The sequence below is a fragment of the Phytophthora cinnamomi genome (assembly GCF_018691715.1).
Source record: "Phytophthora cinnamomi strain GKB4 chromosome Unknown Contig51, whole genome shotgun sequence".
Lineage (NCBI taxonomy): Eukaryota > Oomycota > Peronosporomycetes > Peronosporales > Peronosporaceae > Phytophthora > Phytophthora cinnamomi.
This window is the reverse complement of record NW_027150984.1, coordinates 307590-324995: the sequence shown is the minus strand read 5'-3', so window position 1 is coordinate 324995 and position 17406 is coordinate 307590. Positions and strand designations below refer to the sequence as shown.

General features: G+C 51.3%; 2 protein-coding genes across 2 annotated transcripts in view; one reads left to right on the top strand and one right to left on the bottom strand.

The window, feature by feature from the left end:
* Nucleotides 1-702: 702 nt before the first annotated feature.
* IUM83_19448 (uncharacterized protein) lies at nt 703-2013 on the bottom strand (the record flags this gene model as incomplete). The annotated part of the gene is made up of 1 exon (XM_067944498.1): nt 703-2013. The coding sequence occupies one exon, from the start codon at nt 2011-2013 to the stop codon at nt 703-705; it is 1311 nt and encodes a 436-aa protein (XP_067789566.1).
* A 9412-nt stretch (nt 2014-11425) lies between these two features.
* IUM83_19447 (succinyl-CoA:3-ketoacid coenzyme A transferase) overlaps nt 11426-17406 on the top strand; it is a gene marked incomplete at both ends in the record, with an annotated part of 44502 nt that continues 38521 nt past the window's right edge. The window contains one exon of the mRNA XM_067944497.1: nt 11426-12299. Coding sequence (XP_067789573.1) covers nt 11426-12299 — 874 coding nt within the window. The remainder of the gene's footprint in view (nt 12300-17406) is intronic.

Below are 17406 nucleotides of genomic sequence, written 5' to 3'. Positions count from 1 at the left end.
TTCGTTCACCTCTCGTCCTGGTGCATCTCATTCTGCGCGAAGCCTGTGGTGGTACATCCTCTTCCGAAACGCTTCTTTCTCTTTTCGTGTTTTACGCTTGGTTCCCATCACCTCGCTTGTGTCGAGGCTAAGACCACCAGCGGCGGTGCTTTCTGTCGTTGGTGTTCAGAACTCTGGCGCGACAGCAAGAGCTTGCCCGCCTGAAATGCGTAGACAATCGACATCGGTTCCAGCCGTCCCGGACAGCGGCACCTCTTCTTCACGTGAACTCGCGTCGAGGAAAGCCGTCACATCGTCAAGAAAGGTCTATTCAACACGTTGGCGGTGTGGGGTTTGTCTTGAATGATACCATTACCGGAAGCCCATCTCGCAGCTGTGCCAGTCGGTTAACAGCATCACTTGTATACTACAAATTGGAAGGATGGACTCACTATAGACGCCGTACTGTCCTGCCTACATTAAACAATCAATCCGGTATGGCGCTTTGGAAATACTCCACATTAGCTGCATATAAAATCGTGTTACAGGTTGCTGTAGTAGCTCTATTGTGACCACAGACGGCGAAGAACTAAAACGAAAACGAATAGGGGCACAATCGGTTCGAGCACGGCCGCATGGATGCAGCTACTAGTACGTCGGCAGGCCCGACTTGATTGTAATTTCGTTGTTGGTCCATTTATTGATGACACGCGGCCCCAGAATTCACAGATCGATGTCTTTCAGCGTATCATCAAGTAACATCCTATCTAATGCACGAGTGACCACAACCATGTCCTCGTCCACGTTGCTCTGCAACACTCGACGAAATTCGAGGGCAATTGCATCCCCCTCCGTCGAAATGCTGAAGCGCAGCGGAATTTGGCGGATACAAACTCCAATTTCCGTCGAGTTCTCTTCCAAAGCCGGTTGCAGATAAATCCAGCCCGTCTCATCCGAATGCATCCCGGTGAACACCCCTTCTCCTTCCGCGTGGGATTTCCACACCAAGAGGACGCGGTTTTCCTCTTCATATCGATGCATAACATACCGCTGCAGGACCGACGCTAAAACTCCCGAGGTCAGTTCCTGAATCAAACGGAACCTGATCACGATGGTATCTTTTGGGTCAACGAGACCTTCGTAGTCGTTCCGGTCGTGCTGTCGGTGATGTAGCTTGGACAAATGCCAGAATGCCTTGTGGGTTTTCTCGAAACTGAACGGCTGGGTGAATTTGTTCAAGTGTTGCAAGTATTCCACTTCTCCATCCGATTCCCGTCGCTTGATAGAGGTTTGTACGCCTTCAGCCATACCAGGGAAATCTCGGAAGACTTCATCTACTAGGGCATAACTCTCAACCACCCGCTGGACGTGGCCGCGGAACATTGAGACATCGAATGGCGGGTAGTTTCGACCACGCAACAAGACACTGATGCGAGGATCTACACCAGTGGCTGCAGATTCGCTCGTCAGCTCGGGCAGCTGCTTGCACATATTCTTGATATACGCAGCTTGAGTTTTCGCAGCGGTTAGCAACTGCGATTGCTCGGCATGAGCCTTTCGGAGTTCGTCGCGCTGCTGAATAGCATTTCTTCTCCACACCGAGTCTCTGGCCACCAGCCGGCCAGCATCGTCGCAGTGCTTGAGGTCTTCGAGTTTCTTGGATAAATCCACTACACTCTGCCGCAGTGCCTCACGCTCATTCTTGAGTCGCTGGTGGTAAAGTTTCTTCCGGATTGCCTCTCGTTCTTTTCGACTCGTGGTCAGAGCTTCGACCTGTCGGTTCGGTGTCTCAGAGTGGGAATCCTCGGAAGAGGAGTCGGTTGCGGACGCTGCCTTCGACGCGTCGAGCGCGACATCCCGAATCTGCTTTTCTGTTGGGCTCTGCGAGAGATCCCTCATTTGGGAGCTGTCCGTTTCCAGGATCGTTGTTCGACCCGCGAGAAATGTGGTTTTCCTCGCCATCGCTCGGTGTGCGGGTGGTTTGGCGACTTCCGAGTTGTTCTTTTGAGCCGGACAGAAGCCAATCTTCACCATCGTGCTCCTGAGCTCCAAGAAATGACAGCCGGTTGTTGCTGACCCCGGACTTAAAATAAATGAAAACCCATAACCTCTTATACGTGTTTGGTAAAATTGACGTAATACTAGTGTCAATTGCCGTCATCATCTTATTTATTTTATAAAAACATATTGCTGCAAAAAGACAACTTTGAAAACTACTGTAACCCCTAATCTTGGACTTGATTGCACTTGCTTCTCCTCGATTATGACAATTTAAAGAGAACGCCTTCGCCTTCGCATGTTACGGAAGAACTGGTTTAACGTATCGGGTCGCTGCATTCGTGCTCACGCGGCATGCATCAGGTATCGATAGCTATTAATATTTGTCGAGCCGAACAATTCGCTTTTGTGTTGGTGGATTAAATAGTAGAAAATTTCTACAGTGTCTGTAGTTGCCAGATGCTCCTGTCGGACGAATGGCATAACGACAACTTCAAGCGAGTGATTACTGCGAATTCCTGAAAAACTCAGTAATCTTCTTCTCCAGGCTATCCGAGCCAACCACTCCACTTATTTTAATACATACAGATGCACGTATGTTTCCAACCGCAATTACTTAACCATGTCAACCCCCTCCAAGTTGGAGTCCAACGTATCGTCGAGCAGGAGCTTATCTAATGCGCTCGAGATTTACAGTTCATGGGGCTGTTCAGAACTTGATGGAATCGCTCTACGATCGTCGCACAACCCCCACAAACCTGCGATGAATGCACCGTTGCAATGCAACACCGGCACCACGGCTCCGGTACCGAGCTGCATCACCAAACGAAACCTGATAACAACCGAGTCGTCCGGGTTTGCTAAGTCCTCGAAGTCGTCAAGTTCTGAAGCAGTTTCCTAGTTTCCAAAAAGAGTCTCTAGTCTGCTCGTAGCTGTACGGCTCCGTAAACGCGAAATATGCTGGAAGTACTCCATTCGTCGCCCAATTCCAGAAACTGCACCGACAATGCCACTCCATCCGTCGGCGTGATCCCGCTAATGACTACATCAGCTTGGGCGTACGCGTCGTCAGGTGAGCTCGAAACAAATGGGATCGATGGGCGGTTTACTTGGAAGCCAGGGTACACTGGAATGCGGCGTTAGGTCAGTAATTATCGAGACGCGAAACTGCTTCGTGAGAGCGTGTCGACTTCGACGGGCAGTTGGGAAGAGGAGTACAAGGATTGAATTGCCCACAAGAAAACAACGGTGACCGACTTCTACTGTCCAAGCACCACCAAGAAGGTTGGGCTTCAATCCCCACGGATGAGTACCAAGACAGTCTTCAAGGCTCTAGAAATATTTACGTCAACGTTGCAATCGCGATTCAGATACCCCCCCCCCCCCCAATTGTCGAGACGTGAGGCAGTAGCTTACAGACGTGCCCGATGGCCGCGGTCTTCAGTCTGACTCGACCAACCAGTTGCATGTGTGTAGCCCTTGACTTCACGAGCTGCTCGTGCTGTCTTTTCGCGTTGCATCTCCATTCGGTTTCAGTGGCCCCCATGTTGGCTGCGGGACTGGTGCCAGTGTGTTTGCTTTCCTGCACGTTGGTTAGCTGTAGTGTGCCGTTTATCGAAACACATTACGGTCTTTCTTGACTCGTTGTTGATAGAGTCGCTTGCGATTGACTTCCTTTGCTCTCCTCATTTGCTCGGTGAGAATTGTCTGTGCGCCCGTCGACTGCTAGCTTGATGCCACGGGCGTCACTCCGCGAGAGGTAGGCGGGAGCATAGAGTCTTTTATAGGTTTTCGCCCTATGTTCTCTCAAGCCACGTGGAAAAGAGAGCAAAACAATCGATCGGAGTGACGGCTGTCAACAGTGTCGACCCAACACTTTAACTCCTTCAGTACATTCTCAAGTAGACCCATGCGGCTGCACCATATCGCACAGTTATGTGTCATGCGGCCGCATCGGCTGAGAATGAAAAATGATGCCACGCGGCAGGGTATTTCCTTCCTGAAGGGGGATCTGACCACTCCATGGTCGGTGGTCGTCCGGGGATTTTTAAGAAACGAAGGGAAGTGTCTTATGGGGCATCGTACGATAAAACCTCGTGGAATACTGATACATGAACTCGAAAGTCGGCAGGCGTGATGTAGCTGCTCCCGAGATCGTCGCATTATGGTGGTATTCGTTGTGGATGATTAGCCATGTGCAATCCTCTCTCTCAGCGAGCAGTGGCTTAACTTACTGCAGTTAGGGGCTTAAACATTGCTCGGTGATGTGACAGACATTTGGTGTAAAATGCAGGGTAATTGCCGATAGAAGTCGGAACGATGACGAGATTTCGTTGTTATCCCCTGGCAAGACGAACTGATCTCAAGTATGTTAGACGCAATCTGAGTCGTAACCACTCCAGTCGAAACTGACGTACTCGGTGACCATGTTTGTGAATTCAAAACCATATACTAGTACGTAGTACAGACGAGGGCGTGAATAAGGAACGGGTGTCATCCTATAACCTTAAAAACCTAATATTATGCAATTCTAGAGGTAAGAGCTTGAAGCACTGACATTGGCCATCGCCATTGGCCAGCTAGGCCTGCTGGCAGAGCTGGGTTTTGAATCGGGAAATTCGAATTTGACATGAACAAGATGGAGCGGCAAGCACGGAGAATGCGCCTCACCAAGCAGCAACAGCTCGACCTCTGTGCAATGCGCACCCGCGAGCCAACGTGGAGCCTCGCGACGCTAGGAGAATGGGCTCGGGAGAAGTTTGTACTGGACAAGGCGCCGGGCAAATCGTCCGTCAAGAGGATCCTGGACAACGAGAGCTCGCTCAAGCGCATTGCGGTCGACTTTCGCTGCCGCAAGAAGGTGTCGCGGGCGTCTATGGTGGCCCTGGACACCTGCCTCGTCGAGATGGTGCTGTACGCCGAGCAGGAGCATGTGCCCATATCTGGGCGGATGCTGATGATCCTAGGCCGTCTCTACGCGGAAGCCCTCCGTGGTGCAGCAACGCGTGGAATGCGCTGGACGCCGACACCATCAAATCTTGTTGGCGCCACGCCGGATTATACGTGGACCGGACACAGATTATTGACATAATTAACTAAATCAAGTATTTTGTCCCATCAATGGCAATTTATGCCCTCTAATTGGCTCATACCACTTGAAAGTTGTTATATATCAGGCGTTCCTTATTCACGCCCTCGTCTGTACTAACAGTATGCTGTTGTAGCATTCACAGTTAACACCACTGTACGTGTTTGTTGGTTGTATGTAGCCCTACGTATTCGTTCGTGGCTCGAGACCACTACACTGTACTTTATGGATGGAATCCCATCCTCCAGTTAGATGTCTATGTTTGACAAGGTCTCCTCCACCAGCATCTTCGTCAGCATTTGTGTGACGACTTGGGCATTTTCGTGGAGTAAGTCGTGCATCATTTCGCAAAACTCGTGGTCACTACCTTTTCGAGGCGTTGCAGATCCAAACTGGACGGGGGTTTGACGGACGCACACCCCAACCACTGTCATTTCGTCCTCAGGGATCTCTTGAAGACGCGCCCATCCAGTCTCCTCCATGTGCATTCCAGCGAAAATTCCTTCGCCCTCCGAGTAAGTTTTCCACGTAAAAACTATGCTGGATTTCCCCACCACTCGGCGGAAAATGTACCGCTGGATAAAGGACACAGTAGCGCCAGTCACCAGCGTCCGCACCAAGCGAACTCTGAGGATTGTTGCTTTACCTGGGTCGGCCAAATCGTCGTAGTCTTCTCGGTCCTTGATCACGCCCTGTAAACTAGCAAGAGCCCACCAGGATTGTTGCGTCTGATGTAACGGAAATGGCTGCGTGAATCTGTTGAAATGCTGAAAGTACTCACCGCCACTGCCAGTGGTGGGCTTTCGCATTGAGCGGGTTATTCCGTTTGGCATCCCGAGAACATCAAATTCGCGAAAGATTTCGTCCACTTGATCGTAGTCGGCGACGACCTGACGCAAGTGCTCAGCGAATAGAGCTCGGTTGGCCTGCTTGTTCACTTGGAGACTGGATGCCATGGCAAAAGAAGTCTCCTGCTTGACAGCGGCCATTCCGAGCACATTTTCTGGAACAAGCCTACGCAACGTGGCTATGTAGGAGGCTTGCATGCTGGCGGCGGCTACGAGGTTCTTTTGCTTCGTCTTAGCTTGATCGAGGTGCTCACGCTGCATGATGGCCAGGTCTCTCCAAATCGACTTCACGACACCCACATTGGCCGCGGTGTCGTTTCTCTTGTGACGGTATTCTTGCTGGAGGTGAGTCAGCCGCGAAGTTAGCTCTCGCTCCAAGCGTCGGAGGGTCTCCCGCTCGTTCTTGAGCCGCTGCTGGTATCGTTGCTTCCGACGAATCTCCTTCTGCCGTCGAGTGAGTCGCTTGATGGCTTGCTTGTCATTGGCACTGCTTTCGTCGCGGAGGTGCCGAACCGCTTGGGCGTCGGTGCTATTGATTCGACCGGGGGATACAGTGGCTGGGTGTACCACAACGGGATGGCCACTTGCGTTTCCCTCGGTTTCTTGGATGCTTGAAATAGTTCCAACGACGTCGTTAGCGTCTAGCAACATCGAGATCTCCTCCAGAAACTCTGCGTCAGTGGCCATCGCGGTCGTCATGTTTGCTGTCCACGAATTGACTCGTGCTGAGGTAAGCCCAACGAATAATATCTGACACTGAAAACGACAAGTGATCGCTCAGAGTTGTCGATCCCGCACTTATGGATGGATAGTCAGCGTGACAGCTGGGAGAGAACGCCAGTCGCTTTTTTACAGGAGGTACGGGGTATCCAGTAAGCCGTTGTCGCGTAACCTTGCCACGTGGTCCTTAGTCATTGGTTGTGTGACGTGGCCACATCGTCAATCGTCGATGTGAGGTTACCAGTTGGCGCTCAACTCCCTACCGCGCTTACCGCGCTTAGGCCCTGGTCTAAGTAAAAGTTCTGAAACTCGTTCTGAACGAACTTGCGTTTTCATTGGCTAATCTCTTTTGCGGCACAGAACGAGTTTCGGTTTTCGACCCGTTGTGTAGTTGTGTGTGGCGTGGTCATATGCTAATTCTGCCCATTACCGATGCATTTCGCTGCGACAGAAGACCCAGTGAAGCAAACTCACGCTGCCGCTTGCTTTAGGATTGCGCACGAAGGTAGACAAGGTCGACGTTGGTCCGTGTGTGACGGAGCTCACTTGTATGTGGCTTGCAGGACGACCACGAGCCTCTCACCGGCTTGCAGTGTTAACTGCTATTACACTCCTGATTGCGATGACCGTGTGGCTGTTTAACTTTTTATGTCTGTGATCCGTCTCAAACAACTTAGATAAAACAATTCCACAACAGCTTATACATGGTTAACCCTTTCACTACCAGAGATTTCTTACGGGTCTCCTTGGACCTATGGCTCCAGCAAATCAATTCAACGCACAGGGGAAAAAACGACCAATCAAAAACACCAATTTTTACACGTGGCGACGGTGGTTTACTTCACGGTACTCCCAATCAAAAGTTTGAGAGGTCGAGCTACATGCCGTCGCGCCCTGGTCAGTGTCGCTACAACGGCAATGGTCTATGGAAGTAGGAGCCGTTTGGGGTGGACATCACGGCGAGCCCACTGAGGATGCTGACCTCCGAGCGGTGGCGTCGGAGCCCGCGCGCTCTCGACTCAGCGTCATTCCGTTATAGCATTATCCCAAGTATGCGTGCTTAGCCGAGCACCCCATGTAGTAGCAGTTTCCAATCTACATCCGCCAACCGCTCGCACTCCTGCACATGCAATCCTGCGTAACATTCACACTGGCTTGCTATAACGCTATCACTGTAAGCTTATCTAGTTTGGTTAGGATTCTGTAGCGTTGCCTGATGTATGAATTTGAATATTAGCTCGTATACATTCGAACCTGCTCCGCACCCTTCCAGGCCAGGGTCCATGTCGGTCTCCCAGTCTCACGTGTCGTCGTCGGCTACATTGAACAACGCATCGAAGTTCTTTTGTCCACGAAGGGGAGGCGGGGCTGCTAGCTAGACGAGAAAACAATTATGGCAGGTCACACGAACTGTTTGTGGCTCGTGCGGTAATGCATTTTACAGGTCCATGGAGACCTGTTAGGTTGTACAGTGCTTTGCCGTCGTCTCGTAGCTTTTAGTTTTGGCCAATCGCATCTTGCGATTAGACCTCTTATGGGTCCCTATGGACCTATAAATCACTCCAGCTGGCTGGTAGTCAAAGGGTTAAAATCACGTTACATAATACATGTACTACATGTATTGTGCCTTTCAGACAGATTGTCCAAATCGGACTCTTATACTACGCCGTGCTAAAGCACGGAGAAGCTCTGGATTTATGATGAAGTAAGTGCTGCTTCTTAGCTACACAGCCTCTCTATTTCTAGTAGTACATCTTGAAGCATTGTAGTAAATCTATTCCGTTAGACAAGAGTTCTTTCATCGTCTTAACTGGGGTCGTCGCGATATGAAATGACGTATTTTGTGAGTTAGGACGCGTTGGGTGGGGCAAAGGACCAATAATCATTCGATCAACCGTGAGCCGTGAGTCTTTGACATTTGTCGTTTGCTGGTTGAGTGCTTCGATTGAGAGTAGTGCTGTGACAATAGATTATCTATTGGTAGTGCGACTGCCTAGCATGTAAGTTGAGCCTCCCCCCTCCCCAACGTCACGGCTGACCCCAAAAGCGCTGCCTACCTTGTTCAAAATTGCAAAAGTGATTAAGTTTGACTCACATTGCGGCGCCCGAACCACGGTGCCTATGTCGGACCACTATGAACAGAACCTCGTACGAATGAGAAGAGTGTCACCACGCTGTCAAGTGAAAGAAAGACAAACAGCCAGAGTCGATCATAGAGACTTCGCTATAATTATGCAGGGCTGGAACAATACATATTGAAAATTGTATTGTCGCTGCCGGGCATCAAGTCTTCAATCTTTGCAATCTATTGAACAATCCAACATACAATACACATCCGCAAGATGCGCCCTCCTCGGTCGACTTGCACAGCAGTCTAGTCCTCAAACTCATTGTCACTCTCGTCGGACTCCACATCTGAATTGTGCCTGGCCTCGATGGTGGCTCTCGAAAGCTCGTGAAGAGGAAGGCCTTCTTGTTCTGCAGCTTGACGTGCACGTGCTCGAATATCGTCGACTCAACCACTTTGCGTTTGCTCCGAGCTGCTCCTTGGGACTTCCATGCTGGACTATCAACATATCAAACAGGTCCTGTACATCTGCGACCGTCGACAGCGTTGGATACGACTCCTTCACAGACTCCAGCGCGGAGATGATCTTGTCCACACCGCCGTTCACCGTCCAGTTCTTCTGCGGCGAGAAGCAGCGCGGCGTTGCTGGGACCTGGCAAGAAAGCCTAGATAGCTGAGCCCTGAGACGCGTTGCTGGGACTTGGCGAGACAGCCTGGATAGCTAGCTGGGTCCTGAGACTCCTGCTCATAGCCACGCAAGTCTGGGCCAGAATTTCTGGCGTTACTGGGACTTGGCAACAAAAACATAGATAACTGAGCCCGGATACGCCTGCTTGCAGCTACGGGTGCACGGGAGATCATATACGACCGAACAACGTAGCCTCGGTTAGCGAGCATGGAATCGTGGGATTGTACTAGCCGAGAATGGCATCGATCTATTTGTAGTCGGGCGGATATCTACTGCTTGGCCTCGTAACTTGAGCCCCTCATGAAAGTTAAGGCTAAATGACTACAAACAACGTCCAGATTATCTTATCACGCGAATGTCGCCCCTAAAAGACTCAAGCAACACGCACCGGATAATATACTATCTGCCCATGTATAAAACCTAACAGGTTAGTCCGGATAGATTATTCTTTTGTCATATTATAAGTGATTCAGGGATCTGTGTTTATATAGGGACTAGTACGCGCACTTGTATCGCCCCAACTACTCTGGATAAAATCCAGAGAACTTCGAGTAGCAAACCAGCAGGCCATAGGGATAGGTAAACTGACTCGTATTAAGAGAAGACTACGATTAAGGCAACATGGGATTAACTGGACCAACGAAAAAGTTCTGATGCGGTGATAGTCTTCCGGAATAAGCCGACAGCCTCAGTTTGCGGAGATTTTCCTGGCCATCCGGAGAATACTGTCTTTAAGATGACCTGCTCTGACGATCTGCGATAGAGGGTGGTTGTCTACATACATGGTACGGATGCTGAAATGGCGGGGACAATATTTGAAAGTCATGACGCTGCGTCCGGCGCTGGACTAGTAAGTTCGAGAAGACTGGGTTCCGCTGTAAGAAACAAATTCGACGGGAACGCAGCAGCAAGTTGCCACGTGGCATTAACCCATTCGGGCGACAGTCCCTCTAAGTGCATCCCCCTTAAATTGACATTCGTCGCGTGTGCGTGCGCATTGCTCAAGATACTGTCAACGAGACAATGAATAGTGTCTGTGGGGGGGGACCTAAGTGGCGGCTATTGAGTGATACATTGTATTTACTAATGTGTATTGAGTGACTTGAGTGCCTTCATTAACTGAGCTTGGTGTGTTGAATAATGTAACCCTAACCCCTCCATACACTCAGCTTAAGGCCACCTACCGACTTCCTTTGTTTGTTACTGACGCCTGCTTATTACTGACAAAAGCTCTGACCCAATCAAATCGCAGCATTTTATTCCTCTATTTGTTACTGCCAGCATCACCACATTGCGTGCTGGCCATCAGAATCGAATTGGCGCCATGCCACACAGGACGTAGCAATCTCGGCTGGCGAGCAGCCGAGAGTGCTGTCAATCCGGGTGGAATGTGGCGATGTCAATGCCGTTATTGCCACATTTTATCCAGGGCTTGTGCACGAGCAGCGGCACAAACTCATCTATCAGTGGCGCAAACACCATGGCCACATCGAGGCTCCATGCAAAACAGCCAAGGGCCGACGCAAGAAGAAGGACCGACGCCGTGGACGTCGTACCGCCCTTCCCAAGGACACTGAGAAGGAGCTGGTGGTTTGGATCAATAGACCTCGAAATTAGATACCGACTACTACACGGAGAGCTGTCCATCTTATGCAAATGCTAGTGTGACATGCGAAATTATACACCTTTTGAGAGGGAGCGTACCAAGTGGTCCAAGTCTTCCTAGCTTCGCAGATACCTCCCCTCGATCGATTTCTCATACCCTGAGTGCGAGCCGAGCTCGCATGAAGTCGCTCTGCTTTTCGTTCAGTCAGTCTACCCTATTATTCAAAATCCCATCTATTAAAGAATACCCATGGCTCGCGCCGGTCCAGCCCCTCGCCGCACGACCCGCCAGATCGCCTAGCTTCCGGATCACCTCCTACACGCTCCACTCCACCCGCTTGTACCGATGACGCCGCAGCTGCGAGACGAAGTGCACGCCAGGGCATCATACAACTGCAGGAGCTGGAGGAGCTCCGTGTGAGCAAACGCGCCTGGCACATCACGACCCGCTGCCCGACAGCGACAACGACGAGGACGCCGACCACCCCATCCTCGACATGTTTCAGGATATCGGCACGGAGAGTGTGCTGAAGCTCTCCAACTTCACGATGGCCGAAATCTCCAGGCTCTGGAGCCGCCTGAGTGGCTTTATGTCCACGCGGTGGAACGTAGGCAAAGGCAACAAGCATCGTGAGTCTGGCATGGACATCCTTTTCATCTGTCTCTGCGTGCTGAAAAACGGTGGTAGATGGGTCTTGTTGGCGGCCACCTTCCACATCAAAGCCCCCACCTTTGAGAAAAAGGTCGTGCACTACTTGGAGATCATCTCTCCTTACGTATTCGTCGATCACGCTGAGCGTGATCGAACGATGCGAAAGGAGGTGCTGGCAGGCCATGCATTTCAACATTATCGTGCAGCGCGCTACGCCGTCGATGTAACCTTTCAGCAGGCGAACATGCCGAGTGGTAGTCAGCAAGAAAGGGCGAGCTACTACAGCAAGAAATACAAGTTGCACGGCTACAAGACGGAGGTGTCCGTGCTTCCCACGGGGCTCGCTATCACCTGCTCGAACCACTACAGAGGATCCGAGGCTGACATCACTATCTTCAGGAAAAACAACGCGTTTCATGTGGTGGCCGCCACCAAGCCGGCAACCGACGACGACATGGCTGATGACGGTCCTCTGCACGATCAGTATCCTGAGTCCTGGGTCATCTTAGCAGACAAGGGCTACCAAGGTCTAGCTGCTGAAATGCGTGTGCTGGTCCCTACGCGCCGCCGCCCCTCCACGCCGTTGACGGTCGAACAAGAAGCTGTTAACCACGATATTTCTTCGGATGGGGTCGTCGTCGAAAATTACTTCGGTAGGCTCTGTACGCTGTGGGCTGTCTGCTCTGACAAATACCGCTGGCAAGAGGTGAAATACGAAACGTATTTTCGAGCGTGTCTGGCTTTGACTAACCTCCACGTACGAGATCATCCACTGAGAGCGGAGGACGGAGAGCATTACCGCGACTACTTAAGGCGTCTGACTACAATTGGCGCAGAAAGGAGAGCGAGACGTCTGGAAACCAATCGGCGAGCACGAAGGCGTCGTGAGCTGCGGGTGGAGGTTGCCGTCACAGACAGCGACAGCGACTTTACTGTGATGAGCAACGAGTACTAGAATTTGATAGCTTTTCTATACAAAATTCCACCCCCTTGTGTTCAATCAGATACCGACCAGCCTACTATAACGCATTGCATTCGCGGTAGATGTAGTTGGTCCAAATAAAAAGCTGGTATCGCGTAGTGCACATTACCTTCTTGATCCTTTTTAGTCTTTCATCGAAAGGCCGACCCTATTTGAGCAAGTACACCCTACCGTGCACGATGTCCAGCTTCTGATTTCGAGGCCTAATGACTTGAGAGAGAGAGGGGGGGGGGCGTTCCTATTTCGACTGTGATGCCTCATTTGCAGGCATTAGATGTTGCTGCCTACGATGTGACTAATTCCGCGCATCATGGTCCTGGGTGAAGGCGTTCAAAGCGCGTCACAAAATGTCTATGCGTGCCAGAACACGCCAAGGACAGCAGTCACCACAAAATCGCGACAGCACGCCGAGCTGAACGCCCACACGATTACCGCAGGTTACTCGAGGGCTGGGCTTGATGTGCCCACGGTTGAGGTGGTTGCTAGTGCATTAGTAGGTGAGCTAGCTAGCCTAAGCTTGTTTGGCCGCAGTGTCGGGCAAGTAGACGACGATAGAGATATTACTGGTTGGGTGAACTGCGATAACATTCTCGTCGCGTCGTAGGCATGAACATTGCATTTTTAATGCAGTCCTGTACCAACAACATTGTTGTCAGTAACAAACAAAGGAAGTTGGTATTAGACGGACAAAATGAAGGAAACGGACAATCATACTCAGGCCTCTTAAAAATAGGCAGTGTGTGACGAGGAAGCGCGAAATGCCTAATCCTATTTTTTCAAAATGGATATGCCTGAAACCACACCAGCTCTCAGTCTATTCGCGTCGCTGGCTGTTCATTCCACGAATGGAGAAGGCAAAAGGATCAAGGCGAGGGTCTAAGAAGGGTGCTCGTGGAGATCAACAGACCTCACCACTAAAGTCACCGGTGAAAATCGCTGTGTCAATTGACACTGCCCTTCCGGGCTATCGGCACTGCGACGCATTGCTTCTTCGAGTGTGACCCCGCCTAGGGGTTATGACAGAAGATATGGGAATCATGGACCCAGCTTTTCGATGCTCCCTGGGGTGAAGGCTGTTGGACTTCCCGTCCGACCGCAATGCGCATGACGACTAGCGCTATCTTCGTGAGTTTCTCCTCATTTTATATTCATTGTACTCCACGCTTTATGACATCTCCGGAACGATATCTAGTTCCACGATGTGCGTGCGATCAGCCCAAACATTCCCTGTTTTAGCTGCTCGTTTCGGCAACACTACCTGCACCTCTATCGCCAATCCGAGCTCAATCTTGATAGTGACGAGACGAGGATAGTTTTGCGCCGCCTAGGGTTCCCTGAACTAGTTGATGATGACGTTCGACTCGCAGTTACGCGTGTGTGGATACCGCAGCCAGGTTTGGTTTAGTTTTCGCTTAGCCAATACTAAGACAAGTCTACCTCCCATTTGATCAACTTCATTCTTCTTCTTAACACTGCCCTTATGCAAACCAAAATCACCCCTCTGGAGCAGCGACAAAAATTGATTCCGTTGCTGTGTTTGTCCGTGAGGATGAAGAAGTCGGCCCTGTTGTCCCGAGCCAGGGATGTACGGTGGCCCGGGGACGATAAAACGTCGCCTAAATCGTAGCACTCCGTGCCGGTTGGAGACGGGGGCGGACGGAAGAGGTCAGGCGGCCGAGCACCAAGCGCGGGGAAATGTAAGGAAAAAAAAAAGCTTGTTGTGTTGTTTAGTGTGGTCTTGTTCTCAACAGCGCCAAAAGAAAAGTGACTAAGTAGCTCGGGCTGTCAGTGCCGGCACGTTCCTAAGCATGACATCCCATCTCAACGTACAGCAGCGCGCCCCCGAGGCGACCCCCATCCTCATAAATGGCAACCCGCCTCTTCGTACCGACGGTAGCTCTGAAGTCGCCATGACGCCCGTCCTCGGAAGGACCTCGCAGCTGGAAGCGCTCCCGTCGTGTCGCCTCTCGTCGTGCCCGTGCAATGGTAAACTTTTTTGGGGGGTCGTATTTGGGTCGGGTCGGGATTTATGGTCGGTAGTTCAAATTGTGTAGTTTGGGTCGGGCCGGGACTTTAGGTCGGGGCGAAGTTAGCAACCAGCACAATGAACGCGATGCAAGCTCCTTCGCATGCAACAAACCCCATAACATGTAGATTGTTGTCCAGCTGTGCTGAGAGCTCCACTTACCGTAGCAACAGTAGCGATAGCAATAGTGAAAGCGATGGAGACAGCGATCGCGGTACCGACAACAGTGGTGACGAAGGTGAAGATGACGAGCCCGATTTTTCCTTCGACTACGACGGCGAGGGGCGCTACGAAGGAAACCAATATGCTACACTAATTGGAACAGTGTAAGTGCATAAGTGCACTGCTTGCTAGAGCACTCTATTGAGCTGCCACCAGCGTTTGCATGTTCAACAGGAATAGATTTAGCTGAAAAGCTTGTTCAGTCGGGGTCGGTGGTTTAGGTCGGGAAAAACACCCGACCATAAATCCCGACCCGACCCAAATGCGACCCCCAAAATAATCTACGCGTGCAATAGCCCTTGTAGACCGACGCGTCGCCCCTCCGGAGCCGCGGGAATACCTCGCGTCATCTTTGCAGGTCCATCGCGATGGCTTGGAGTGTGCCACACCAGGGCCGAGTCAGTGACCCCTGGCACACGGGCTGTATACCAGGACACGGGACATTCTCCCCGGCCGAATATCCGTCGCCCTCGACGGATCCTTATTGTGTTTCATTCCCGAGTCCTGTTACATCTGCGTGCTGCTTGATTCCTGAGCCCATTCTCAAAGCTGTAGTTCGTGATATTGTTCCAAATAGTAGTCGTCCCTCGAGACGTAGTACGCTCCCCGGCCGCGCCTTGACTACGCTCTCCGTATCTGAAGCCAAGTTGCGAAGGCGAAGCACCCACCACATCCGAAGACATTCGGCAGCACCATACCCGCACGTCCTGAAGTTCAGTTACACTAGAGTGTGCGCCTCACGCTCCCCGGCCTGAACTTGACCATATTGCCAACCAACATGAACATCCATGGGCCCCGATCGCACCCATTCCTGGAGCCTTTATCGACACAATGCATACAAAGTTGTTGACCACCAGGGTCTGCTCTCACACTCATAGGCGTTACTGACGCCCTGATCCTTTACCCGCCAATTGGTTTTCTTCGCCTCGCCAAATATCCTTGCTTTCACACCCGCAACGCCAGCGACCACTTATCGTCCGCTACTCCAACGCAACAGCGTTCTACCATACAGTGCATGTCTTCAATGCAGTGCTCAGCGTCTGGGCTCGTGCCAACATAACGAAAGATTCGCCGATCTCGCTCAGTTTGAGGTGAGCTTTATCACGCCCAGGAGGAACACGATTCGGAGCTCCAGCGTTCGGCACTGAAACGCCTCCAATTAGTTCGACACTCACCCGAAGATTGATCACTTCATTATTGATAGCAGCAGCCAAAACCTTTTCCGCACCTTGTTGGCTCCCACGCGGACTTTCAACCATTGCTGTCGCAGCGCCGTTGGTCGAGTCGTTTCCAGCAGAATTACTGGTCACAGCACCGTCAATTTCCACCTCATCGTGTTCATCCGTTATCGTATCTCCCGAATGCTAAAGTCTTTCATCACCAGCGTTCCCTGTTAAGCATCAGCATGTTCTCCTTCGACGATCTCGCAATCACCTCCAACAAACGTTGACGCAATGAGGTCCCCAGCGACCCAATCAAGGTTTGCATCACTCATCACCTCATCCAGTTCGCCCGTGACTGGATCTGAGGCAGGCTCCACCCGTTGTTGACCAAGCTGACCCATGTCCGAATTGATCAAAGCACTTTCAGCACGCACCATGCTTCTGCTAATTGTGTTTTCACTCACAGAACGGAACGGATCCAGCCGTTCGCAAGGTTTCTCGCAGACGTCGACCTCGTCCGTATCCTGTTCCCAAACAACAACGTCTTCTTCTGCTTCCTTGCAGTCACAAGTCTCGCAAGTCGAAAACGCCCTGCACGTGCTGGCGGACCTCGTCCGGCGTGTTCTCCTCAATCACGTCCAACAGTATCAGATTGTGAACGCCTACGCTCTCTGCACCAAGGAAGCGTCCCGCACTGTTTTAATCAGCAATACTACTATATCTGGCGTCCTCGCCAGTCTCCATATAATAAGCCTCGTCATCCGCACCGTCGCCGTGTCGACGTCCCTCTTCCATAACTACCAGGCGAGCGTGTAGTGGAGCTTCTAGTTCACTACTGCTTTCAAAGGCAAGCGATATGGCGTACGCGGAACAGCATTCTGGCGGTCCGTGATGACCGCCGTCGATAGCAATCCGTTCCGAGAGCACCTTGCCCTGAACACAGCACCTTGTTGTCCATTCGTGTTCCCAGGCTACTATCTCATCAGCACAATCCGACGCGGAAGCCGTTCCCAGAACGCCATTCCACACCACAGGCGATTCGACTTCAACAGGTCTCAGCGGGATGCTACAATCACTTGCACACGCCGTGGTATCGATACAAATTCCTTGACTTGGCACACCAGAGTACGCTGTGGTACCGTGCGTCGTCTCCGTCGAATAGCCGAACGAGAACAGAACGGGAGCTGTAGTTGCCGTCCAAGGCTCTTGCTGATTAAACGTCTAAAATACAGGGAACCCATTCATCTCCACGATACGCGCAGTCACTCCGTCTACTGTGTACTGAGGAATTGGTCTCCACTGCTGCCTAGCGTTCCAATTAGCCAACTCCATAAACCGATATCCAGAAAATTCCAAAGCGCCGCGGA